Source organism: Gadus chalcogrammus, chromosome 6 (assembly GCF_026213295.1).
Source record: "Gadus chalcogrammus isolate NIFS_2021 chromosome 6, NIFS_Gcha_1.0, whole genome shotgun sequence".
Classification (NCBI taxonomy): Eukaryota; Metazoa; Chordata; class Actinopteri; order Gadiformes; family Gadidae; genus Gadus; species Gadus chalcogrammus.
In genome coordinates, this window is record NC_079417.1 from 24,938,237 (window position 1) to 24,965,911 (window position 27,675).

The following is a 27,675-nucleotide window of genomic DNA, read 5'->3' on the forward strand; positions in this document are numbered from 1 at the left end:
CTCAGGCCCAAAGCACAGCGCCGTGTCAGGGGCTAGGGTTAACACTCAGGCCCAAAGCACAGCGCCGTGTCAGGGGCTAGGGTTAACACTCAGGCCCAAAGTACAGCGCCGTGTCAGGGGCTAGGGTTTACACTAAGGCCCAAAGCACAGCGCCGTGTCAGGGGCTAGGGTTAACACTCAGGCCCAAAGCACAGCGCCGTGTCAGGGACTAGGGTTAACACTCAGGCCCAAAGCACAGCGCCGTGTCAGGGGCTAGGGTTTACACTAAGGCCCAAAGCACAGCGCCGTGTCAGGGGCTAGGGTTTACACTAAGGCCCAAAGCACAGCGCCGTGTCAGGGACTAGGGTTAACACTCAGGCCCAAAGCACAGCGCCGTGTCAGGGGCTAGGGTTTACACTAAGGCCCAAAGCACAGCGCCGTGTCAGGGGCTAGGGTTAACACCCAAAGTAAGGCCCCTTTCCCATAGGGGCGCTACACAACAAATAAGAACTGAAATTGCCGCTCAGTGTAGTCTGGGTGTAATAAATAGAAATAGGTATGGCTAAGCTCTGGGGTAACAGATAAGTAGGGTTGATGCTTAGAGTGAGGTAGGTAAGGGGTGCATTATAGGGAGGGTGAATGGTTAGGGTTAAGGTTAATTAGGCTAGTGTAAGGAAGAATTATGAGTTTGTTTGGGTAGCGTTAATATAAGGTAAGTAAGGTTTATGTCTGATGTCGGGTGGAGCTCACTGTCAGTTCGTTGATGCAGAGAGCGGAGACAGGGGCCCGGTGCCCGCGGAGCTGCGTGACGAACGCCAGCTTGTTGAGGTCCCAGATGATGCAGGTCCTGTCCCGGGAGCCACTGACCACCATGTGGTACGACGAGGAGGCCATCAGACACGTCACCGCATCTGTGTGGCCCAGCAATGCCTGGCCGACAAAGGAAGACCACCATTAGATACAAGAACTGGCCAGTACCTGGTCTATTAAATACTCCTGGCCAGTAAAGACATCTGGGGCCTCATTAGAGAAAAAATCCTAACTGCTCCTCCTAACTTAAAGGCTGTGTTGCAGGTTAACCGGAAGTTTTGATTAATGGGTACATGAAGCACTCAAAATATGTACATCATTTATAAAATGTCTCCAAAATATTGTTAAAGTCCAGTTTTTGGCGATTTTGGCAGTGACGGGTGTTTTCTAACGCTATTCGGCGATGACATCACGTTGGGGAGACGTGGTGGAAGGTAACCACAGCCTAGTATATGTGAAATACCTGTCAATATTCGGGGGTACCCATTTCCCGATTGTTGCGCAATACCGATATACATTTTGTAGTAGGCCTATAACATTACAATATTTCATGGATGCAAGCCAAGACAATCAGTATTTAGCCTGCATGAAAACACACGCACTTAACAATTTTTGATAATCATAGGCTGCTTCACTAAGATCACAACTAACCACAAAGCCTTCATAATAATGCAGTATACCGAAGCCGGAAAGGACACACGCAGTCGCACACACTCATCTTATGCAAAACAATCATCATTTATCATCAACATTCAGTCACTGCAAAGGTTTAAAGAATAGCCTCTTACCATAAGTTAGAATGGACCCAAAGTGTGTGATTGATACAGTCTGGTTTAGCTTTCACTTGCTATCCGTTTTTAGAATGACTTGTTCTCAACATTAAGCCATGTGCGCTCATGGCTAATTTGCATACGCGCAAAGGACTGGCAGGCCCAGCAAGGCAAATAATAGAACCAGTCAGTCAGTCAGTCAGTCAGTCAGTCAGTCAGTCAGTCAGTCAGTCTGTCTGTCTGTCTGTCTGTCTGCCTGTCTGCCTGTCTGCCTGTCTGCCTGTCTGCCTGTCTGCCTGTCTGTCTGTCAACGCATGTGTCTAGTTTTAATGTGATGTATTTTGTGTATGCCAGTCAGATTTGTTGTCTCCCTTGTTCTGTGTGGTCTTGTAGGCTATACTGTCCTTGGTGAGCCGAATCACCTCAATGAATTCCCAACGATTTGTGTCGTTTGGTATTGGGGTATATCCCCTTCAACCTTCGGTCTCGGGGGCTATTCCCCACTATTCACTTCGCCTTCGGCGAATAATTGTTAATTAATAGCCTAGATAAATAGAGTCAAGTCTTTATTAATACCAAACGACACAAAACGTTGGAAATTCACTCATTAAAACATTTAATTAACAATTATTCGCCGAACAGTCCAAAAATAAACAAGATAACTTTTTGCCGGCATTAATTTGTTTTTATTAGCGGTTTATTTGTTTTTATTAGCGGACATTTTGCGATGAAAACAATACCGAGTTTGATATGTCAATCATGGGATATTGTCCAATATCCCGAGATAGCGAACCAATCAAATTGCGCCATCTTAGGAGGTTCACTTGTAGCATATAATGACTAAGTATACATAATATCTATGTATTTATCTATGTATTTATCTATGTATTTATCTATGTATCTGTATAATCTGCTGAACACTCTCTGATTAGTCTCTACTCTCAAGGGACTCAATGCGGCTTTGGTCCGTGTCTCCCCAACGTGACGTCATGCAATGCATTCTGGGGGAAATGAGAATCAATAGCAAACCGCTAAAATAGTACCTACTTTTTTTCGGATAACATTCCGTTTCGTGATACCTAACAACATTAAATACAATGGATAACAGTTTAAATCTTTATTATCAACAAGCAAATTGCACACAATTGTGCAAACCCTGCAAGACAGCCTTTAAGGTAGGGTCTCAAAGATAGGAAAAATAACAGAGACTGTTGATAAAGGATCTTTGTAACTTATGTGCAAGATTGCTGATGGCATTGGTGACCTCCATGACATTGAAATACATGGCTTTTAAACCGCTTTGAAGAGTTCACTCTTTCACATGTGGACCATTTATGCTTATTTAATGCAGGCTGTCAGACTGTTGCCCTGCAGCCTGACATATACACCGAAAATTAATTTTTGAATATTTTATATTTTTGTACAATATTCACAATTTTAAAAAATGAATTTTTTCATTTCTTTATTTTTTTTTGGACCTCGTAGTGAAGGTGTCAGGCCTGTGTAGGCTCTAAAGTTCTGTGGGAAACATATTATGCGGTCTTCATTGTCATACAGACCTACTAGCAGTGCTGCTGCCATTTTTTTCAGTTATTGACAGGGTGTATGGCCACTTAACTTAGGGATCCTAACTTAAAAAAATCCTAACTTAGGATAGTTCTGTAATGGCTAAATTCCTATCTTAAGAAAAGATAGAATTTCTTCCTAAGTTAAGTTAGGAAACCTCCTTCTGTTATACCAAAACCCCCAAATGCCTTACTATCTCAAGATAGGATAGGATTCAGAGTTAGGAAGTTTCTGTAATGAGGCCCCTGGCCCATTAATACATCTTACTTATAAAAATACCTTGGGCCTGATTACAGAAACTTCCTAACTCTGAAATCCTATCCTATCGTGAGATAGGAAGGCATTTAGGGGTTTTGGTATTACAACAACCTGAACAACCCGGCTACCTTCAGGAACCTGGCCAAGCCCATGGGCGCCCAGACGGACGACCGCCTCACCCAGTACAAAAAGCGTTTCAAGGACTGGGAGGACCCCAACGGTAAGACCCTCCCCTTGACCAGACCGGGAGGGGCCAGCAGTACACCCTGTCCTAAATTCAAAATAACTGTCAATAACTGAAAGAAATGGCAGCAGCACTGCTATTAGGTCTGCTTGACAATGAAGACAAGGATCAACACAACAGAAACGTGATGTCTGAAAGGCTACCGAGGCCGCGTAATGATTTCTTACATTTTCCTGACCATATTTTAATTTCATTTTATCGGCTGCAAAGACATTACATTTTGAATTTGGTGGAAGAATTACTTTACTACTTTATAACTCCTCTTCTTGTTCCCTGTATCAATACCCGCCATGACGTCGTACTAGTGCAACTATCTTGCCTTTATTAACAAAGATCCTTTATCAACAGTCTCTGTTAATGTTAAAAGTAACTCGTTCTATCAATCACATTCACATTCTGAGTGCAGAAACTGACGATTGCAGATCTAAATCTGATTTACAGAGCAGTTAGGATTACCTAAGTTTAGATAAGATAGGAGGCCAAAGATAAGATAGGAAACGGCCAACAGGTTAGGGACTGCTTCTGTAATAGGAAGTTAGGATTTTTCCTATCTTTGAGTCTCTAATTTAAGTTAGGATGAGAAGTTAGGATTTTTTCTGTAATGAGGCCCCTGGCCATTAAATACATTTTTTTACACTTTAAGACAACTGGCCAACACCTTACCCATAACATATCTTACAAGGAAATACAATTTGGAATATTGTAATTACCTGTGGGGGATGGTTTTCTTACCTGCTTTAGCGTGAGAGACTTGGCTTTCTCTTTGGATGTGCCCATCTCCCACACACAGATACTGGTGCTGGTGCCGGCAGTGATGACAAGCTTGGGGTTCGGACATATGGCACAGAGGATTTGCCCCCATTCAGACAAACACTCGTACACCACCGATGCCTAGAACCGTGGGGGTACAGAGGTTAGTTCCAAGTAGAACCAAGGCCCTCATATACCTCAAACTAAATCAGAATTGGCCTGTTCGCACTGCTGCCTGCAATCATTCAACAATAGCATGTGAGTGATTGCCACTCGTCTCACCCAGACTTATGGCATTAAACAAAAATCCAACACATTGATGCGACTATACAGTATATCGTACTTTGTCGAAATCGAGGTGTACGACAGCAGTTTCACAGGTTATATATGCGCACTAGGGCTGTAACGATACGCCAACTCACGATTCAGTTTGTGTCAGGATTTTGACCCACGATTCGATACATCCCACGATTTTTTTTAAATTAAAAAGCATTTTATTTAAACACTTCTATAACAATTAACTTAATGCAACATTTAATAACCAATAATTGGAAAACTGGACAGATTTGAACAGAAAGAATACTATTAAAGTACAGCAAAATGAATGAATACATCACCAAAGATTGCAGTTGGAGGATGCTTGCAGGTAGGCAAAAACCCTAGTTTTGTGGTTTAGGCTTATGTATTCGAAAATATTAATGTCAAATAAATAAGAGGAATTTGAATAGTTTGGTCGCACTAACCAGCGTTTCCGTTAGAAAAAACTTTATTTTTCTATTATCGCTTTTTATTAGGCTATGTAGCTTAAATAATGACATAATCAGGCCGTATAGAATGCAACATGTTTAATAGCCTAACTTTCAAATAGATGGGGAAAAAACTTGAACGTCTGATTCGCAATAACGAGGCGTAGTGTTACGAGTATCGTATGTGTGTGCGCGACAATGGGTGCTTGTGTGTATGTGTGTGTGAGAGAGGGACGTCAACGAGTGATTTGACGAGCGGTAGCGTGTGTGTGTGTGTGTCTAGTGAAGAAATAAACAAGTCCGGTAGAATAAAGTACCCAACCTGTCAATAATCGGTGGCCGCTTCATTCCGACCTATAAGCAGACCAACTGCCGGTCAAAGCACACAAAGCACTAGAGACAGGGATCACACAGGCTATTTTTGCGCACTTTGCCCACTCTGGATAAATGTTGTTCATATCGTATATGAGAACTTCGCAGGCTGTGGAGAAATGCAATCCTCTGTAGCCACGGAACGCTGTCATCACAGCGAGGGCATCTTGTCGCAGATTTACGGCATCGATAAGAGGAGCGGTGTCAGCGGACTATTATTTAGACAGATTATTAGCAAATTTCAATCTGACATTTTGACCGGAGAGATACAATTTTGTCCGACGTTTAATTTTCTATTACCGGACAAAGGAAACCCTGGCGCTAACAGCTCATATCATGTGGCTGGATCTGGACTGGAAGGATAAGGGGAGTTAGAAAGGGCGTGTCGCGCTTCTGCCTTCTCACACCGCGAGACAGGTTTGTGGCTTTGTCGCGATTTCGGTTTCGATGCGCATATCGTTACAACCCTAGCGCACACCCGCTAGTTTTTCCATTTGGAATAATATCGTGGCCATGCTATGACAAGCCAATGGTAAACGGTTGATGTACGTGGTATTCTATCCACAGGTCATGTGATGAACACTCAGTGTGTCATGTGAAACGGACCTTGTCTGACTCGTAGTTGCTGAGGCGACAGCTGAGGTCAGCATATCCCCAAGCAAAGGTTTTGCTCCAAGAAGGAGGGACTAGAACCTTGTTCTGTTCCACCGCCACTATGCCCTTATCAGTACACACGATCTGTCCAACTGGCTCCTTCAGCTCTGTAATGATAATATAAGAACATATAATATTCCAGACTATTCACTGAGCCTGGGGTGACTATACTACATCTGAACACTCCAAAAGTTAACAAGATAGCACTTTTTGCCAGGATTTATTTGTTTTTATTAGCGGTTTATTCGTTTTTAATTAAGATATCGTTTTTGTCAAGCGACGAAAACAATATCCTGAGTTTGAGATCTCAACCATGTGATATTGCACAATATCCCGAGATAGCGAACCATTAAATTGCACCATGTTAGGAGGTTCACGTGTAGCATTTACTAAAATATATTATATAATGCTACTGGCTTATCGGTACCCACGATCTGTCTTACTGGCTCCTTCATCTCTGTAAATAATATAATATATTATGTAATATATAATATGCTACCTGATTATCAGTAAATAAAATATGTCCTAATGGCTCCTTCAGCTCTGTACTGATAATGTATCGTATAATATAATCCAACATGATAAAATACATTATAAGAACATTAGAACATAAGAACACTATGACAGTATCTGTCCCCACAGTTTACCTTTGAGCGGGGCGAGCGAGGGCCTCAGGTTGTCAAGGTGATGGAAGAAGAAGCTGAGAGGAAGGCCAGCTGGCTCTCCGTTGGTCCGGCCTCGAACACGCTTGGGAGGGTGGGCCCTCTTAAAGAGCTGGAACACACACACAACATTGATAAATGGACTGCATTTCTATAGCGCTGTTCTAACCAGTGGCCTCTCAAAGCGCTTTACAATATATCCTAACATTCACGCATTCACACACACATTCACACACCGACGGCGGAGTCAACCATGCAGAGCGACAGCCATCTCGTCGGGAGCAGTCAGGGAGAGGTGTCTTACTCAGGGACTACTCGACACTCAGCTAGGAGGAGCCGGGGTTCGAACCAGCGACCTTCCGGTTACCAGCCAACCCACTCTGCCTCCTGAGCCACATGCCGCCCTCTAATACATAGACACACAGACACACCCCTCTGCCTCCCAGTGGTTTTCATTGCAGTACCTGCTTTGGGATCTGTCCAAAGTTGTTGATAAAGCCGATGGTGGCGGTCTCCTTCAGGGGGTCGTTGATGTTGTAGATGTCCACCTGGCCCTCGTAGAACAGGTGGTGGAACACGTTGACCGCCTCCACCGCCGGTGGGCCCTGCTGCTTGAAGCCAAAGATCAGGTCGATCCACTCGTGGAGGTGGGCCGACACGTAGTCGCACTCCAGGGCCTGGGGGTGGGGGGGGTCATTGGTTTGTATCCAGAATGGTTCACATACTCACACTGTTTTACAGCTCAACTGGTCTAAACCCCAACTGGTGGACATCTAACCTGGTTTACATCTAACCTGGTATAAATTTATTCCGTCTGACATCTAAACTGGTCTGAACCAAAATGGGTTTAGATTTGAACTGGTCCAAATGCATACTGGTTTCCATATAAACTCTACACCTACACTAGTAAAACCAGGTCTACTGGTCTACCTCTTAAAATAGTTTCTTTATTTATCTAACCGTGTATATGATGGACTCTACCTGTCTCTCTGACTAACTCTGTCTTTCTGTGTCAACAAGAAAGACCATCAAGGTCCATCTGAAAACTCTACCTGTCTGTCTGAATACCTATACCTGTCTGTCTCTGCATCTCCACCTGTCTGTCTGAATACTTATACCAGTCTGTATCTGCGTCTCCACCTATCTATCTACCTGTCTGTCTGAATACCTCTACCTGTCTGTCTACCTGTCTGTCTGAACACCTCTACCTGTCTGTCTGTCTATCTGAATACCTGTCTGTGAACCCTGATGAACTCGCGGGGGTCTCCTTTGGCCCAGGGCGGGAGGATGACGTCTCCCAGCTTGGTGCCGTTCTGCTTCGCTCCTGGAGGACAAACAACACAACATCACAACCCTGCACACAATCTAATAACTACGTACACATATATATACCCTAATCCTACAGTTAACTAAAGCACCCTAACCATACAGTTAACTATTCAACCCTAAACAAACAGTCAACTATTCCACACCAACCATAGTTAACCATACCACCCTAACCATATAGTTAACTATACCACCCCTACAGTAAACTAAACCACCCTTACCGTATAGTTAACTATGCCACCCAAAACATACAGTTAACTATACCACCCTCACCATACAGTTAACTATACCACCCAAACCATACAGTTAACTATAACACCCAAACCCCTACATTTAAGCTAGCAACGCGACTAAAACACTAGTCTCTCCTGCTAAGAAGTATCAAACATATAGTTTTGTTAGCTCTCTGCCTATCTATTTCTGTCTGTCTGCCAGTCTGGGTGTCCATTTGTCATCTGTGTGGTGTTCCCACTCTGTCGTACCCAGGTCAAAGTTGTTGGAGTTGAGCATGAACTCTGGCAGGTAGAAGAACTCTGGGATGAGCTCCTTGACGTCGGCCATGTTGTGTTTGGAGGCTGAGAGCCAGGCCTCTCTCACACTGTGGTACATGCGATCCGCCAGGTCAAAGTGACCGCCCTGCAAGTCACCATGTACATCATATCAAATAGAAATACTGCACCACCAACTATGTGAAAGAAGTGCTGTAGGGAACATCGGTCTGTAAATGTATGATTGTTATTGTTAAGAAGTGATATCCTTAAGTTTAAAGAATAGGACATATAACATATGTATAGAAATATTAATATTATAAATGTATCAGAAGTGTATTGACCTGTAGTCTCAGGAAGATCTGTGTGAATGGCTCCATGCGGACCAGGTACGAAGCTACGATCATAGCGGAGGAGTAGTGGGTCCCATAGTGGTACGCTGGCGTCTCTCCTATCACAGAGCAAACAGCATGTCAACATGGGGGAGGGGCTTCCAGAATATTTTGGGGAGGGGCTTATTGCTTGGCTCCATCCTGCCTATTTGGGGGAGGGGATTATTGCTTGGCTTCTTCCAGCCTATTTGGGGGAGAGGCTTATTGCGTGGCTTCTTCCTGTCTATTTGGGGGAGGGGCTTATTGTTTGGCTCCTTCCAGATTATTTGGGGGATTGGCTTACTGCTGGCCCCTCCCGGTCTGGTCAAGGGGAGGGTCTTACCGTTGGGGTCCTCCCAGTCCTTGAAACGCTTTTTGTACTGGGTGAGGCGGTCGTCCGTCTGGGCGCCCATGGGCTTGGCCAGGTTCCTGAAGGTAGCCGGGTTGTTCAGGTCCAACTCCTGCTCCCCCAACACAAAACACACGCTCTACTACCCCAGAATGCACTGCTTTGAGCTGGACTATAGGAAGGATTTATATATTAGGTTAGAGAAATATTCAGATTCCTATTGCTACTTCACACTCTGTCAAGAAGTATTTTTTAAGCGAGGTAGTTTTGTGTTTTTTTGTGGCTACTCCAATTATGATTGGATTCTTCATTTGTTCTCAGCTTAACCAAAAGGCTTTGATAAAAGCATCTGCTAAATTATGAGGTTTAATTCGTAACCTCAAAATAAATCTCTGTGCAGTTTGTTAATTTACGTTCAATGTGTGCAGTGTGTTAGTTTATGTTCAATGTGTGCAGTGTGTTAGTTTACGTTCAATGTATGCAGTGTGTTATTGTATGTTAAATGTGTGCAGTGAGTTAGATTGAGTCAGATGATTGCAGTGTGTTAGTGTGTTGCAGACCTGGGAGTCGTAGTCGGCCAGCACCCAGGGGAAGACGGGGTACTGCATCAGGTCGTTGTAGGAGCGGCCCGCCAGTGTGTTCAGATGCATCAGGTACTGGAAATTACTGATCTCGCCTCTCTGGAACACACACACACACACACACACACACACACACACACACACACACACACACACACACACACACACACACACACACACACACACACACACACACACACACACACACACACACACACAGTGTTTGAAGAGAGTTCAGTGTGTTAAAGGAGTGTCTAGAGTGTGACTAGGGTGTGAGTTGGCAGTTACCTCCCAACGCTGGGTCACAGACTTCTCCCCGACCAGAGTGCTGAGAAGGCCAGACCTGTGTTACCACAACACAGAACAAACAGAACATTATTGTGATTATGGACCACCATGACATATTGTATTACTACCTACTGCCATGTAGCTGAAAGCATTAGCCCCTAAACTCCATGTAACATCTTAAATTACTCCCCTCTGTGTAACGTATATATTACTCCCCTCTAAACAGTGGCAATCATTAACACTTCTCTACAAAGCTGCTAATTGGCTGGCTCTCTGTAAAGTGGTTAGCCTGCAGCCTACCCTTGCTCTACGCTGGTGTTGGGTCTCTGGCCTGAGACCGACTCAGAGCTGTCAGCCAACGATGGCACCACCGCCAGGAACCTGAGGTGACATAGAACACATAACATCAGTCAGACATTTCATCAAACACACCTTCTGATAGTGAGGAGCTAAGCTTGGTGTCTGATGAAGTGTTAGTACCTCTGGTAGACTTTGTTGCGGACACCCTTCTGGAAGGCAAGAAGGTAGTTCCTTCCGTCTGCTGAGAACACCTCCACCGCCATGGGCTGCAGAACCAAGAGGTGGTGAGTCTTATAGAAACCAGATGCTCCAGACCTTCACATCTGACATCATTTTTACATGTCACACAGCACAGGTCTCAATGTTCATCAGCCATGCATTTCATTAATCTAAACGGTTACAGCAGCTAGGTCACGTGGACATCTTTAGGCATATCCTATTGATCACCTCATTCTTTAACTGATCCGCTTAATTTAGAAATTGACCAGGCTCCGATTAATACATTTACAGATCATTGTAGTGTAGGGCTGGGCGATATGACGATATCATACCGTGGACGATATGAAAGTGTCTACTGGGAGAGATTTGGCCATATCGTTTATACCGAGAGAGAAAAAAAATAAAAAATAAAAAATAAAATTATATTGCACTGCACTGACTGAAGCAAGGCAGGTGTGAGACTCACCTGTTAACTTAAAAAAAAAATCTCATTAGTATTGAAGAAAACAGTTCTATTTTTACCACCAGCTATTTGCACAGCACATAACTTTATTTTATAAGTGTATAATTAGTATTTAAAATATTTGTGTGATGCTGTGATTTTTATTTTATATTACACTGCACTGACTGACAGCCAGGCAGGTGTGAAGCACACCTTTAAAAAAAAAATGTTATTTGTATTGAAAAAACAGTTCAATGTTTACAAGATGTTTGCACAATATGACACTGCAGTTAATGACAGATTGTTCGCTACTTACTCCTTTGTAAGCATGGAAATTCAAGTTCAAAATAAAAGAAAAAACTGATCAAATGTGAAGTATGGTTATTTTAAGCCATTTATTATTTTAATTTACTTCAAAAATCCCATATCGTGATATATATCCATATCGTGATATAAAATTACTCATATCGTGATATAAGATTTTGTCCATATCGCCCAGCCCTATTGTAGTGCAACATTTTAAGGTTTGGTTTCAAAGGGTCAAAGATATGAATGTGTTATTATGCACCTTATGTTGGAGTTGGTGTGCAAAGACCTTGACTAATTCTTCAAAAACCGCTGCAGTCTTTTTTTCAAGATTCAAGAAAACTTTATTCTAGTCTAGCAAAAGGTTGTCATTTAGAACCCTAGAGTGTGTAAGTTGTGTGTACCTGTAGCAGGTAGCGTCTCTTGTGTACTTCCTTGATGTCTTCGTAGGCAAAACTGCTGGCGGTTCTCTTCAGCTGGCTCTGGCCCTGCCGCGCACCACGGGGGATGATGGCCTCATGCAAGCTACACACACACACACACACACACACACACACACACACACACACACACACACACACACACACACACACACACACACACACACACACACACACACACACACACACACACACACACAAACACACACACAAAGTTACAAGTCTATCTACTTTGTGTTACTACTACTAAGGTCACCTAGTGGGGGGTTAGGGTCTATGTCTAGGGTCTATATTTGGGAGTTAGGGTCTATGTCTAGGGTCTATATTTGGGGGTTAGGGTCTATGTCTAGGGTCTATACTCAGGGGTTAGGGTCTATACTCAGGGGTTAGGGTCTATGTCTAGGGTCTATACTCAGGGGTTAGGGTCTATGTCTAGGGTCTATACTCAGGGGTTAGGGTCTATGTCTAGGGTCTATACTCAGGGGTTAGGGTCTATGTCTAGGGTCTATACTCAGGGGTTAGGGTCCATGTCTAGGGTCTACGTACTTGGGGGGCAGGGTGTCTATGTCCCTGATCTCCCTGGAGACGGTCATGGTGTATCCGTCGATCACGTAGAAGTGTTCCTTCCCAAACAGCAGCAGGCCCTCGCTAGTGTCGAGGCCCTGGACCCGCGCGGACCGGTACATGTGCTGGATCTAGAGGTATTTAAACACATAGGAGTTAGTATGTTGAGAACACACTACAGTTAATTACATATATACAAGTATCCAATACATTTGTAAGGAGTTGTTTATGTAATAATTATTTTAAAGGGCACCAATTGCTATTCTATAGCAATACATTTACACAACATGAGCTGTTTTTTTACAATCTGATGCCGGTTTGTAATTTACAAATGATTGAATAAAGTCTTTAGGTAATTGTTTTTTATAACAAGAGGTAATCTTCTGAGTGAGTCCCAGACAAAGGGTTGTGTTATGACAGTGTAGCAGTAGTTCTCTCCGTCTCTCCCTCCGAAGGCTGTACCTTCTCTCCCTCCTCCAGGAGGCGCAGCAGGGAGGTGTCGTCGGTCCTCTCCTCCTCCTCAGGTCCTCCTGCCTCCAGCAGCTGGTCCTGGGTCAGGTCCTGGCTGTCCTCGTCTCCCCCGTCTGCCGTGGAGCGAGACCGCTTCAGAGGAGCCTTGACCAGACCTATTCAGACCAGGAACATCAGGGTTACAACTGGTTTATGACCCGTCCAGATGAGTAACATCTGGTAAAAACTGGTTATGACCTGCTGTTAGCTAAAGGTTTAAACTGGTGTATAACCTGCTCAAACCAGTGGCAACAGGTTAAAACAATCCTCGACTAGACTTGCTCAGACCATTTGGTAAAAGGTTAAGGCTGGTTCATGAGAAACCATAACTTGAAAGATATGGACACAAACCTGATTTGTTGAACCCAAGGTCTTTTGTGTCATGAAGACCCCATAAAATAAGCCCTCCAGACACTTTTTTCGTTGATAATCGACTATAGAAATTGTCCGCGAATGCCCGGAGCAATGTAACAGCGCAACTGTCACAAGTCGATTACCGGCTACCGTAAATATTATAATAAAGGCACCAACAAATTTAACTTGACAATCTCCCCTCTTGATACTTGTCTTTTTAACATTTGTTGGCACCTCTATTATATTATTTACGGTAGCCGGTAATCGACATGTGATTTCTTTCTGGAAACATGGAACTACCGGTAAGGCACAGACTTGGAAAACAGTAATTTTTAATAAACTCCCAGTACGCTAACTAAGTTGTTGATGCTTTGTTTTATGTGTAGGGACCTTAGTAATGCTACAACAGAGGTTTGGTGCTATTTTGAGTAATATTAGTGGTACATTTATTTTTGATTTGGAAGCGTTCACACTGCCCCTAGCCTAGCCAATAACATGGAAGCCATTTGGGCTGTTACATTGCTCCGGGCATTCACGGGCAAGCTCTATACTCGATTATCAACTAAATAATATCTGGAGGGCCTATTTTATGGGTCTTCATGCCGAAAAAGACCCTGGGTTAAATTTACACTTTAAGGTGATATATGTTTGTCCTGACCTTTGACCCTGGCGATGGTGTCCTCTCCGTGCTCGGGCTCTGTGTGGTTGGTCTCCCCGGGGGCGCTGGGCTCCAGGGAGTGCTGGTACATGCCCGGGTTTCCAGACAGCAGCCTCATGTAGTACTCCTTACTGTCCGCACTGATGGCACGCCGGTACCGCTGGGGCTTCTGAATCTACACATACGGTGTTAAAGATCCCATATAATGCTTTTTTAGGGTTAATAATTGCATTCGGGGGTACTACTAGGGTAACATGCCTGTATGTTAAAAAAAAAAACTTATTATTCTCAGACTGTTAATTTCTACAAAACCTATCATGTTGCTTTAAGGCCCCCCTTCCGAGCAGCCCAGTCTGCTGTGATTGGTCAGCACGCCCACTCTGTTCTGATTAGTCGAACGCTTTGCGAATTTGTCTGTAAATACCCAATCCCGAGAAGTTGTAAACATTTCGGTAGCCGGGAAGCAGGGCTTCTGCACTTCAGAACCGCCCACTGCACAGTCTCTTACGAAAGTAAAGTTTGAGCGCAAACGGGCTGTTTCACACACTTATTGAGGGACGTTCTCGATGGGGACGGGGTCGGGGTAAGGTTGTGTTAAGTACCTGAGTGGAGTTGGGGGGGGGGGGTTGGGGACAGTACCTGTGTGGAGTTGGGGGGGTTGGGCTCCGGCTCCGGGACGAAGGGGTAGTGAATGTAGAACATGTCGTTGCGGACCATCTTCTTCCTCATGCGGCAGGGCCCCTCCGTCATCTCCAGGACAAACTTGTCGAGGTGGGAGCCGATGGGCGGGCCCCAGAGACCACGCTCTCTAAGCAGCTCGTACTCGATGCCAGCCCACTCCTCCGTCACGTACTTCAGACAGGTCTGCTGTCGCTGGAAGGAGAGGAATAGCGCTACATTCAAAACACACCTTCTTCTGTTTGAGGGCCTTCAATCTGGCCTAGCCCCCTCACCCCAAAACGTGCTATCTACATTTTACATTACATATACATGTAGGGCATTTAACAGAGGCTTTTATCCAAAGCGACTTAAAATAAGTACATTTGTCAGAAGAAGGAGAAACTAAATATCGCTGTCGGTACAGTAAGGATGTTCTTAGAACCACTTACAATGGCTAGGTTAACCCATTCCCCGGATACAACAAAGATAGCTAGGATAAAGTGCTGCACAAGTAGCACGTAGGTCGTACGACATACAATAAGTCTATCTACACTTTATATAATTGTCAAGATAAATATATATATAGTTTATAATGTTTTAGGATAGCTAGGTCAAGATCAGCCACACTACATTCCTCTTTTCAAACCAATCCCCCTCCGGAGGAGGTGGATGCTACATCTAATACAGATCGCCTCGTTGTCTAGATAGAATCTCTTGCAGAAGTCTTGTTAAGTCACATACCAAGCTCATGGGTTGCTGGTCGTCAACCAATAGAAAGCAAGGGGGGTGTCGCATGTTAATGTTGTGAATCTAGATATAACCTCAATATTTATCTTGTGCCTTAACAGGGCTCTGAGTAGTGTGTTACCTCCTGATGCTCCTAGAGCTGGATGTTTGTGTAGTGTTTGTAGTGTTTAGTGCATGTGTGTGTAGTGTTTATAGTCCGTGGTGTACAAGTATGCAGGGTGTGTGTGCAGTGTGTAGTGTGTTAACTCCTGATGCTACTAGTACTGGGTGTGCGTGAGTAGTGTTTATAGTGTGTAAAGTGTATTTAGTGTGTGTGTGTCGTGTATATAGTGTGTAGTATTTGGGTAGTGTATAGTGTGTCTGTAGTGTGTAGTGTATATAGTGTGTGTAGTGTAGTGTGTAGTATGTGTTACCTCCTGATGCTCCTTAAACTGTATGGACAGCAGGTCTCTCACCACGGCGATGTGGGTAAACATCCACTGGAAGGTTTCCTGGTGACACAACAACACGCATAAATACCAACAACGTGTGTGTGTGTGTGTGTGTGTGTGTGTGTGTGTGTGTGTGTGTGTGTGTGTGTGTGTGTGTGTGTGTGTGTGTGTGTGTGTGTGTGTGTGTGTGTGTGTGTGTGTGTGTGTACCTGGGCAGACAGCTGGTTCTTGTTGAGGCTGGGGTCTTTCTTGTGGCGACGGACCCCAGTGAGTTTCGAAAGACCGAACCCACTGCTGACCCTCGACAGCTTTGATTGGCTGGCCGGAGTCACGGCCTCGCCTCGACCAATCAGCTTCTTCTCTTGGGCTGAGTGAGAGAAACAACTTAATGTAATACACGTCATCTTTTTTGGGAACAAAATACATGACACATGATGCATTGACAACTCAACCAATGTGTGCGTCGATAGTGTGTCTTTATCTGTGTGCATGGTATGCATGGAGTGTATGCATGGAGTGTCCCCTCACCCAGTTGGTTCTGCCAGCTCCTGAGGGCCAGCTCCTCCAGGGCGGGCCGGGCGGTGGACACGTCCACGTGGCCCCGGTCGTTGGAGGGCAGGGACACCTTGAAGATGTCCTCCAGCATGCTTCGCTTACTGTGCATCAGCTCGGTCCACACACGGGCCACCGCCTTCAGGAGCAGCTGGCGGCCTGACACACACACACACACACACACACACACACACACACACACACACACACACACACACACACACACACACACACACACACACACACACACACACACACACACACACACACACACACACACACACACACACACACACGTGAGGCCTGGTGAAATGCTTAATGGCACCAAACAAACACCTGTGTCCTGCTGTGTGCGAGAGCTACCTTCGCTGACTTCCTGGTTACTGCTTGCGTCTGATTGGTTCTCAGCCGGCATCATCACATGCCAGGTGGTCATGCGAGCTTCTGCCTCCAGACCGAAACCATCCACACCGCTAAACACAGACACACGCATACATATGTTTGTACCAATTCATGTGCAAGCGTGTATGTATGTATGTGTGTATGTGTGTATGTGTGTTTGTGTGTGTGTGTAATAAGTATATACGTGCATGTGTGTTTGCTTGTGTTACCTGCCGGTATGCAGACAGATGAAGCAATGAGCTAGGCAGGCTATAAACTCCTGGTCGTGGTTGCCGGGCCCCAGCACCAGGTTCCGGTTGACTGTGAGCACCCTGAGGGCGTCCAGCAGGGCCACCTGCTGGGCCACGGTCTTGTGAGGCCTGCAGAGCTGGAACAGCACGGTGCGGTTCAGACTGTGGTACACCGAGTCCAGAGACACGCCCTGCGACCGCCGCTTGGACTGATGAGAGGGGGAGGGAGAGGTGCATAACTATCATCCTCCAACACCAAACAACCAGTTTAAAATGAAAAGCCTTTTAAAAATGCCTTCTCTGGCCCCCTTCTGTTAGACAATTTTGTAATTTAGAGGGAGGGCTACATTCGTGTTCATTAGTGTCAGTGTGTTTATAGAGCAAAGAGTTCCCCGAGCTATATTTACCTGGGCTATAAAGAGTTACCTCTGCTAGAAAGATCTACCTGTGCTATAAAGAGTTACCTTGGCTATAAAGAGTTACCTGTGCTATAAAGAGATACCTGTGCTATAAAGAGTTACCTGTTCTATAAAGAGCTACTTATGCTATAAAGAGTTAACTGTGCTATAAAGAGCTACCTGTGCTATCATGTTTAACCTGTGCTATAAAGAGTTACCTGTGCTATAAAGAGTAACCTGTCCATAAAGAGCTACATCTTCTATAAATAGTTATCTGTCCTATAAAGAGCTACAGCTTCTATACAGAGTTACCTGTGCGATAAAGAGTTACCCGTTTTATAAAGAGTTACTTATGCTATAAAAAGTGACCTGTCATATGAATAGTTACCTGTCCTATAAAGAGCTACCTGTATTATAAAGAGTTACCTGTCCTACAAAGAGTTACCTGTGCTATAAAGAGTTACCTGTTTTATAAAGAGTTTCCTGTGCTATAAGAGTTACCCGTTTTATGAATAGTTACCTGTGCTATAAATAGCTACCTGTGCTTTAAAGAGTTACCTGTTTTATAAATAGTGACCTGTGCTATAGAGTTACCTGTTTTATAAAGAGTTACCTGTGCTATAAAGAGCTACCTGTGCTATAAAGAGCTACCTGTGCTCTAGTTACCTCTGCTATAAAGAGCTACCTGTGCTCTAGTTACCTGTCCTATAAGGAGATACTAGTGCTATAAAGAGTTGGCCGTGCTCTAGTTACCTGTGCTATAAAGAGTTGACCGTGCTCTAGTTACCTGTGCTATAAAGAGTTGGCCGTGCTCTAGCTACCTGTGCTATAAAGAGTTGGCCGTGCTCTAGTTACCTGTGCTATAAAGAGTTGGCCGTGCTCTAGTTACCTGTGCTATAAAGAGTTGGCCGTGCTCTAGTTACCTGTGCTATAAAGAGTTGGCCGTGCTCTAGTTACCTGTGCTATAAAGAGTTGGCCGTGCTCTAGTTACCTGTGCTATAAAGAGTTGGCCGTGCTCTAGCTACCTGTGCTATAAAGAGTTGGCCGTGCTCTAGTTACCTGTGCTATAAAGAGTTGGCCGTGCTCTAGTTACCTGTGCTATAAAGAGTTGGCCGTGCTCTAGCTACCTGTGCTATAAAGAGTTACCTCTGCTATAAAGAGTGACCTGTGCTATAAAGAGTAACCTGTGCTCTAGTTACCTGTCCTATGAGCTGCACTATAAAGTCCACCACCAGCTTGGAGTCCTTGTTGAAGATGCCCTGCCACAGCTTGTCCACCACACGCTGGCTGAAGTAGAAGATGTTGTGGACCAGCGTCTGGTAGCTGCCGCCACTACTGACGGCCAGGGAGGAGTCCTCACCTGGTCGGAAGAGGAGAAGGAGGAGTTATGCTCGCCCTTCCTTATAACATGAGATCAGGGCTGCAAAGGTGTCATCGAGTTAACAAGTACTCATCAAGCAGACCACAAAACGATCCTTGTCTAGAGGATTTTTTCTGACATTTCTGAATATATCATGTATGATATAGAATGTCATTATTGGCAAAGTTTTGAAGCAGAAGATATGAATTTGTAAAAAAAATAAAGCCTACACCGCAGTCATGCATTGCTGTGATGGCATAAAGTAGTATTTTAGTCAATCTGACTGGCTTGAATTGCTGGGGTTACCCACGCATTTGACCAATGTGTTAGAAGTTTAGTTAGAAGTGCTGAGCAGCAAAGCGCTGCTTGTGAGGTGTACATTTTCATTATCAAATCTATATTAGCATTAATAATAATAACTGTAGTAATGTTTTACCGAGGAGTAGGTCAGCTGCCAGCAGGTGGTCCATGACTCCATCCAGGATGAACGACTGGAATTCCTTCTGCTGGGTCCTGGTGGAACGCTCCGGAGACGCCTGTCAGGGAGATCCACAATGCTCAGAACCCATCCTCACACCATCAGAACACCAGGTGACGATAGACCACAGCTCAGAACCTCACACACAGATCTTTTGCCGTCTTTCAAATCACTCCGCAAGTAGTCTGGTAACTTATCAACCCCAGCGTACTCGGTTGCTAAGCGCCGTCAACGTCATTGGTCGACTATTTCTCTGCTTTCTCTCTCAAACCAGCCCAAAAAAAATGCAACAAAGCCTTTTTGCTTCTGCGTATAAAGAATCTTAAATATCAATAACACAATAACACATTAATAACACTTTATACATGCAGTACGGACGTTATGTTACTAGTAATAATGCTAATTCCTGGATGGGAAACACATTAAGCTCACAAGAACTGAAAGTTCACACCTTGTGGAGTGAACTTTCTTAGAGTCAACAAAATAAAAGTTACAGCAAACAGGGAAATCTTAACTGTAATGTGAAACTAAGTGCAAGACAACTGCTGCAGTTCAATGTTTCCATCCCAGGAGAACGATCTAGTATCTTCAGGGCCTTGCTGTACTACAAATGTAATGTCCTAAAGCGTTGACCCTTCTCCAGTAGGGTGAGCGCCTCACCTCCAGCAGCAGGTCCAGTACAGGGGTCTGCTTGGTTGCCGGGGTGGTGCACAGGTTGTCCATGATCAGCACCCTCATGAAGTCAAAAACGTACTTCTTGGCGGGGTGGTTGGTCAGGTAGGTCTTAGATCCCACATTGCAGTACTCAGACTGGCTCCGGTTCATCCCAGAGTCTCCGGCAAAGCCCTTGAACTCCTCTGTAGGAGACCCCGTCTCGTCGTCTAGATCACTCACCTGAATGGAGTGAAATAACACGTGTTGCTGCATCTAGAAACGGTATTCTGCATGGCAGGGTGGATAATCAACTCCAAACAACTCCATCTGCAACTTTAGTACCGTAATTTAGTTTTTTCATCTAGAAGAATAACACACGACAACACACATGAAATGGTACCGGCTTGCAACCTATATCTGCTTCGAAACTCAAACAAAACAAAACCATGACCCCCCCAGATATAACCCTGCATTGACCTTAATGTTGCAACATTAAAGGTTGGGTATGGGATTTGTGAAACGCCAGCAGATTTTGAAAATACACAACTCAAATGGTCCTACCCCCTCTCCTTCAACGCTGACTCTGACTCCACCCATTCCAAGTTGGACGCGCATCACGCACGAGCGCGAACACAGATGCGCGAGAGTAAGCCAGGCTAGCTAGGTTGGAGTTTAGGGTTGTCTTCTAGTGCTAGGTCCAAATGTGGATTAGCTAGTTAGCTAGCTCCAGTAGCTACCGCAGGATAACAACAAACAGAAGCTTGCTCTGGGTCACGAGCTTTGAGTACGTGCACGTGCACGAAGGGGTCACTCGCGGGGAGCGGGAGTGCAGTACGACCGTTTGATTGACGTACTTACTGTCCAATGCAACTCGGTGGCTCTGGAAATCATTGGCTGGAGTTTTTCGAGCCCTGCCCGTTCCACAGATGATTGACTTGTTTAATTTTCATGTCAGTACTTCTAACTCAGTGGCTGTAAGTGGGTTATGATAAGGATTTCAAGTAATTTTGCAAAAATGGCCAAAAAAGCGAATTCCATACCCATACATTTTTTTAAAGTTTGTGTCTGATGTTGAGGGTTAGCGGTTAGGGGACAGGTGTAAGGGGGCCTTTCATTCAGGACATCTTGCAAACTCATCATTTCAGAGTACGGTCTTAAGTTGTGTTAGTGTTAGGTTTAGAGGTTGTGGTTAGGTTACAGTTAAGGATTCACTTTTTGATTGAGGTAATGTTTTTAACCTACCATCTCTGAGTAAGGTCTGATGGAGAGGGCTAGGGGTTAGGGGTCTAGTGTAAATTAGCCCTATCATAGTAATGTCTGACGGCAAGAGTTAGGTCTAGGGGTAAGCGTCAGGGTTTGAGTTTAAACATACCATATCATAGTAGGGTCTGAAGGTGAGTTATGGCTAGGGGTTAGCGTTAGGGTTTTAGTGTAAACATACCCTCTCGGAGTAGGGTCTGAAGTTGAGTTAGAGCTAGGGGTTAGCGTTAGGGTTTTAGTGTAAACATACCATCTCAGAGTAGGGTCTGATGTTGAAGGGGAAGACGCTGGCTGCCAGAGCACACAGGAACTCTGAGCTGTGCCACATGGGTGTGAGGTCAGGCACGTTGTGGTACATGTACCTGAAGAACTGCATGAGGGTGATGGGGTATTCCCTGAGCCAAGACCCCTCCTCAGACTGCCAGGGCTGGAGAGACACACGCAAACAGGAGGATTTAGATAGCCAGAAATGAGGTGTCAGATTAAATAATATATAAGCATATATATACACATTTATAAACCTAGATACATGAACACACACATGTATACGTGTGTGTGTGTGTGTGTGTGTGTGTGTGTGTGTGTGTGTGTGTGTGTGTGTGTGTGTGTGTGTGTGTGTGTGTGTGTGTGTGTGTGTGTGTGTGTGTGTGTGTGTGCCAGTGGAGGCTTCTCCAGTGAGGAGGTAGGAAGATCCTCCTTAACATTGTTGAGAATAAAAAATGTAGATGTAATGTAAAATGTTGGGTAACCAAGCTGTCGGAAAGGGTGGTGTAAACGTGGAGCAACAAACGCCGTTATTCTGAAATCACTTAAAAAATATCCCGTTTGGCATGACCAGGTCACTGATATCTTTGCAACGCAAACAGCGAGGAGTCCCTCAATCTTAATTGGCTTAAGTGAGTGAGTGAGTGAGTGAGTGAGTGAGTGAGTGAGTGAGTGAGTGAGTGAGTGAGTGAGTGAGTGAGTGAGTGAGTGAGTGAGTGAGTGAGTGAGTGAGTGAGTGAGTGAGTGAGTGAGTGAGTGAGTGAGTGAGTGAGTGAGTGAGTGAGTGAGTGAGTGAGTGAGTGAGTGAGTGAGTGAGTGAGTGAGTGAGTGAGTGAGTGAGTGAGTGAGTGAGTGAGTGAGTGAGTGAGTGAGTGAGTGAGTGAGTGAGTGAGTGAGTGAGTGAGTGAGTGAGTGAGTGAGTGAGTGAGTGAGTGAGTGAGTGAGTGAGTGAGTGAGTGAGTGAGTGAGTGAGTGAGTGAGTGAGTGAGTGAGTGAGTGTACCAGGTTCAGCATGCTACGCAGCATGGCCAGCAGCAGGAAGGCTGCCTCGGTGCAGACGTTCTGCAGAGAACCCACATGGGCCGCCCCGCTGGACGCAGGGACCCCGAAGATAAAGGTCCAGATGGAGTCCAGGTCAAACTGAGGAGAACACAATAACACACACTGTGAATAGAGGTCAGATCATACACACTAATACAGGGTATAACCCATCATACACGATAGCACATGTCTGAATCCGGCTTAAAACTGAGGACACACAAAGATCGTAGCAGAGTGAAGGGCTGTACTGACTTGTGCCTGGAGGCTGTCAGGCATCTCAGTAACAGGCTGCTGCAGGAAAAGGGCCATCAGTAGGAAGTAGATCTCGGGGACGTTGGTGTGTTTTGGCAGCAGAGCCTGCAGGACCGGAAAGCCGGAGAAGTGACAGGCGTCTCGGTTGATCTCTCGCAGCGTTGAGCGCCCACCAGCACTCCTGCCCACGTTGAAACCTGGAGGAAGCAATGGGGACTTAGCATTAGGCTGGCCCAAATACCAGACCAATATCTTAATGTTCAGTGAAGAAAAGATAAAGAAAAGTTCATTCATAATGCGTATCTTTCCCTGCCTGTAAACGCAGCATCCGGAGACCACTACCGCAGAATCACGTTTTTAACAATTTATCATTTTCTAAAGTGGTTCAATTGGTTAAAGGTCCCATAGCATGCTGCTTTATGGATGTTTTTTATATAGTTTTTAAGGGGCCACTAATACAGTATTTGAAGATGTTCAAGAAATTCAGCCTTGGTGCAGAAATACAGCCACTACGAGCCAGACCCACAATGAGCTTTCCACAAATGACGTTTTTTAGAGGTGGGTCAAGGTGGAAGTTGGGGGTTTGGCCCTGAGCAGCTTGCGGCCACGGTACCATAGTGTTTACAGTGGATGCATTGCAATGGCTCGGATTCATAATATCATCCGGAACTTTTGGCCGTGTTCTGCAAATATTCTAGAACACTCCGGGGGCTCCGGCGGGAGTTCTGGAGCTCTATATCTAAATAATATAATATTGGATTAGATATCTATATAATATAATATATATTATCACGGCCAAAAGCTGTGTGCGCCTCCGGAGGATGTTATGGATTATGAATCTCAAACGACTGCGTTGGGTTCTCCGACGTCTCTGGTTCTTCCACTTCCACATCAATCTGAAGTACAGACTGAACCAGGACATGGAGGAAAAGGGGATTGATGCCACTTGCGGACAACACTTGCGTTACAGTGTGTGTATTTACACACACACATGTGGTGCTCGCACGGTCGTAGCTCATTTGCGGGCCATATTCTCTGGGCCGCAAAAAAAGCAGAGAAAGGGGAGGTAACCTGGCCCCATACAGACTGGCGAAGTCACGCCCCTTACGGTAGAGCCCATGGGACCTATGAGATCAAAAAATATGAATGGATTTCAATGGAGAGAAAGTAATTATCTTCTGGTCCCAGTCTTTATATGCCCCGGATTACACATGTTTTTTGTGGATTTAAATGATCATTTTCCATGTCAAGAGTTTGACCGTTTATTGTGCAATTGTTCAGTTAAAGGCTGTAGAGAAAACACAATGAGAAAGACTGCACGTCTTGTATGTGACGTCACACTCTCTGCGACTAGCGTGGACATGACCAACAATCTCCCCATCGGCATGACTGAAACTCTCCACATGCCCCGACTTGTAATGACTTTCACCTCTTTCGATGCTTTTATCCTCCCCTTGGAAAAAACCAGTGAAGTGGAGCAGAAAGATCGCCATGTCTGCACCGGAGTTCCCAGTGTGGTGGTGACGTATATCATTCTTGCGAAAGCAGCGACGAGCTGTAGTTCACAAAGCGGCCTCACACAGAACCTAATATTATCAAACTTCTTCGTGAATTTTTTTAGTTTTCTTTGCATGAAAATTTATAATTTAAATCCACAAACAACATACATGTAATCCAGGGCATATAAAGACTGGGAACCAGAAAATAATTACTTTCTCTCCATTGAAACCCATTCATATTTTTCGATCTCATAGGTCCCAGGGGCTCTACCGGAAGGGGCATGACTTTGCCACGATGACATATGGGGCCAAATTCCATGTCGGCGCGCCTGAGCTTGGTTTTTTCAAAAGCGGAGCAGGATACCTCTTGCTCGTTTTACACCTAACGCCTTTTCTAGCCACTGGGGGACCATAGGCAGGCTAACGGTACTCATATTATTGTTAGAAAACCTCATAAAGTCAAAATGTTCATGCCATGGGACCTTTAACCAAATGTGTTACTTTAAGAATACAAAATAGCAAAACAACAATATCACTTTAGTGGCTTTGGGATCTACTCCTCAGTCCGGGTTTGCCGTTTTCTTTTGGAAAAAGTCTGCCGAATCAGGATCGCTTTAACTCACTTTATTTGGTAATGTTTTTGACTAGTCTCTATGAAGCAAAAGGAGGGGAATTGTATGAGCATGCGTGGAGATACACTTAGTAGGGCATCTGAAGGATGCGTTACCTGGAGCGTTCTAGCCCCCTGGGCTATGTGTTGTGACTTATCTACTTGGCAGGCGTTGACTCAGTTATGTGCTCTGATTGGCTAAGCATGGTGCTGAACTCCCGCCCCCCTGGATACCCATACGTGTCTTTATGCTGTCCCTTGCGGCTATGTGTTGGCATTGCAACTTTGTTTGTGGCTATGTGCGGGAATTACACTTGTTCTTGTGGCCTTGAGCGTCTGGGTCTCTCGAACATCTTGACTGCTCATATCTCTAGAATTGACACATGATGAATGGCCTCTTTTATGAGCTGGACGCCTCCCTAGGCTCCGGATCCCTCCTTAGCATGGGAAAGAAGCCACTTCTAATTGGCAAGGGCATATGTGGCCTTGGTATGAATATGTGAATTATGTTACAGGTTCGACTTGGTTAAGGCAGAGTTTCAGAACACCCACATTTTCCACATTTTCCAAACGATAATCACAAAGCAAAAATATGGTTTGAAATTGTTAACGGCAGCGCTATTTACCCGGGGATAAATCACAAAGGCGCGTATTTGAATGTGTTCATAAAACAACACAAAGCTAATATCCAAATACTGAATTGAGATTGGAATACTTACGTGAAGAACAAACATCAGAATATTCTAATATTCGGGCTCAGCCCTACTTAGTGTTAGCTGACATTAGTGCTCGACAATTTGCTAGCATTAGCTTAATAGCACCACCAAGGGCCTGAGGCTAGAGTGACTCAGTGGCACCTATTCTGAGCCACTAAGAACTATTCAGAGATAATCTGCGTCTGCTGCTGTCCTTACAGTTCGGATTTAATGTTCAGTGTTTACATATGGACAGCTACAGAGAGCAGTAGAAAACGACCCACACTTGGTTTACTCTTTAAATGGGGGATATCATGCTTTTACTACTTTTCCCTTTGCTCTAAAGTGTTAAATGACATGTACGTATACATGCTTTACGTCTGCTAAACTAGAAAAATCTAAATCTGAGCCAGGGGGAGTATTCTCTCCCTCCGAGAACTCCCCTCGATAAGTGTTGAAACAGCTCGCTTGCCCTCAATCTTTAATTCCGTAACAGTGTGACGTTCAGACTGTGCAGTGGGCGGTGCTGAAGTGCAGAAGTCCCGCTTCCCGGCTACCCGCAATGTTTACAACTTCCCTGGGGTGTAAATTTGCTGATACACACATTTTTCTTACCAGTGTCTGCTCAAAGCGCTTTACCCAACATTCACACATTCACCACACATTCACACACCAACGGCGGAGTCAGCCATGCAAGGCGACAGCCAGCTCATCTGAAGCAGTCAGGGAGAGGTGTCTTCCTCAGGGACACCTCGACACTCAGCTAGGAGGTAGGGCTGGGCGATATACTGGTAGTAAAATGTGAGCAGTTGGTTACAAAAAAAAGAATAATGGCTCTGTTAATTGGAGTTATTTCGGGTTTAGGATTCAAGACGAACAGTAAAACAACGTGATTTGTAAAGCGTGCAGGAAACAGGTTACGAAAAAAGGTGGAAACACTACAAATCTCTTAAGTCACCTGCAGCAGAACCAGCGACTGCTGTATGAAGACTGGCCAAAGGCTCGCAGTCGCAGAATGTCTCTCTCCCGTAGCAAAGCTTGTTGCAAGCTTCATTAATCAGTGCCGTGCCTTATGACCGTAAAAGTAAGAAGTGGCGCGATATAACTAATTTGGTGGCATTCCATATTGTAAAGGACACAGTCCCTATAGCCGTGGTCGAGAAAAAGGGTTTCATCAATATGTTGAAAGCAATTGACCCACGGTACCGATTTCCCAGCTGTGATCATTTTGCTAGGGAGGTTCTGCCAGAGATGTAAGCTACGTGCAGATAAAACTTAGCAGAAAGCTAAAGTCACGCATCTTGCAGCTGGCTAGGAGGAGGGTGCTCTCTGAAGTCCAGCAACAGCCTGGCCTCCAAACTCATCAGCTCATTACAGAATCTGCCACACGTTGGGGATCAAGGCAGCTGATGATCGAAAGAATCCTGGAAGGATAGGTGGCAATCACCAAGTTCCTCTCCGCACCTATCGTCACATGGCAGGACATTGAGGTACTGGAGATGGTCTAGAAGGCTCTAAAACCCCTCCAGGAGTTCACGGACGCTTTGTCAGGGGAGGACTATGGGACCCTTTTCTATGTCAGACCTGTCCTTCATCTGGTGACACTGAGCTGTGCAGGTCAATAAAGTCCACCATTGTGGACTACCTTACTGATAAGTACTCTGATCCAGCCACAAGTGACCTCTTGGACATGGCCACATTTGTGGAGCCACGCTTCAAAGACGCATACATTCCAAGAGACAGGGTTGACGCCTTGAAACAAATAGTTGTTGTGAAGGCAAAGTCTCTTTTAGCTGAAGGCCGTCAGCCTGACCCAGCTGTGCACACTCTGTCTGAGCCTGCAGACCAAGCAGTCTCAATGGCACCACACGCAGCAAAGAAGAAAAAGTCACTAGCCAGCTTCTTCAAACGAAGCACAGTGACCACACATTGACACAGCAGGAGAGAATTGGAAATGATCTTTCAAGCTACTTGCCGTCAGCTAGGATTGAGAGTGATACAGATCCTCTTAAATGGTGGCGGGAATATGAAGCGCTTAGCAAGGTAGCAAATAAGTATCTTTTAGTACCAGCAACCAGTTCTCCTTCGGAGCGAGTTTTCAGCTGCAATGGTGACATTGTAAGCTGTTAGAGGGC

The 27,675-nt window shown here is 44.9% G+C and overlaps 1 protein-coding gene across 4 annotated transcripts in view; it reads right to left on the reverse strand.

The window, feature by feature from the left end:
* The window catches only part of wdfy3 (WD repeat and FYVE domain containing 3), an 86,615-nt gene that overhangs the window by 11,888 nt on the left and 47,052 nt on the right, over window positions 1-27,675 (reverse strand). For 3 of the 4 annotated variants that reach the window (XR_008895854.1, XM_056591690.1, XM_056591688.1), the window contains 29 exons: window positions 22,737-22,933; window positions 22,446-22,583; window positions 21,430-21,606; window positions 19,926-20,159; window positions 19,224-19,323; window positions 18,627-18,787; window positions 17,009-17,238; window positions 16,761-16,870; window positions 16,374-16,556; window positions 16,055-16,212; window positions 15,828-15,905; window positions 14,647-14,880; window positions 14,008-14,182; window positions 12,948-13,111; window positions 12,468-12,616; window positions 11,886-12,006; window positions 10,695-10,780; window positions 10,515-10,595; window positions 10,215-10,269; window positions 9,906-10,025; window positions 9,340-9,457; window positions 8,970-9,076; window positions 8,620-8,773; window positions 8,044-8,135; window positions 7,276-7,488; window positions 6,797-6,923; window positions 6,102-6,256; window positions 4,360-4,518; window positions 730-909 (listed from right to left, as the gene is read on the reverse strand). Coding sequence is in view for 3 of the 4 variants with exons in the window: in XM_056591690.1 (XP_056447665.1) it covers window positions 730-909; window positions 4,360-4,518; window positions 6,102-6,256; window positions 6,797-6,923; window positions 7,276-7,488; window positions 8,044-8,135; window positions 8,620-8,773; window positions 8,970-9,076; window positions 9,340-9,457; window positions 9,906-10,025; window positions 10,215-10,269; window positions 10,515-10,595; window positions 10,695-10,780; window positions 11,886-12,006; window positions 12,468-12,616; window positions 12,948-13,111; window positions 14,008-14,182; window positions 14,647-14,880; window positions 15,828-15,905; window positions 16,055-16,212; window positions 16,374-16,556; window positions 16,761-16,870; window positions 17,009-17,238; window positions 18,627-18,787; window positions 19,224-19,323; window positions 19,926-20,159; window positions 21,430-21,606; window positions 22,446-22,583; window positions 22,737-22,933 (4,256 nt within the window). In the remaining variant the exon portion in view is untranslated. The other variant, XM_056591691.1, reaches the window with a different exon arrangement.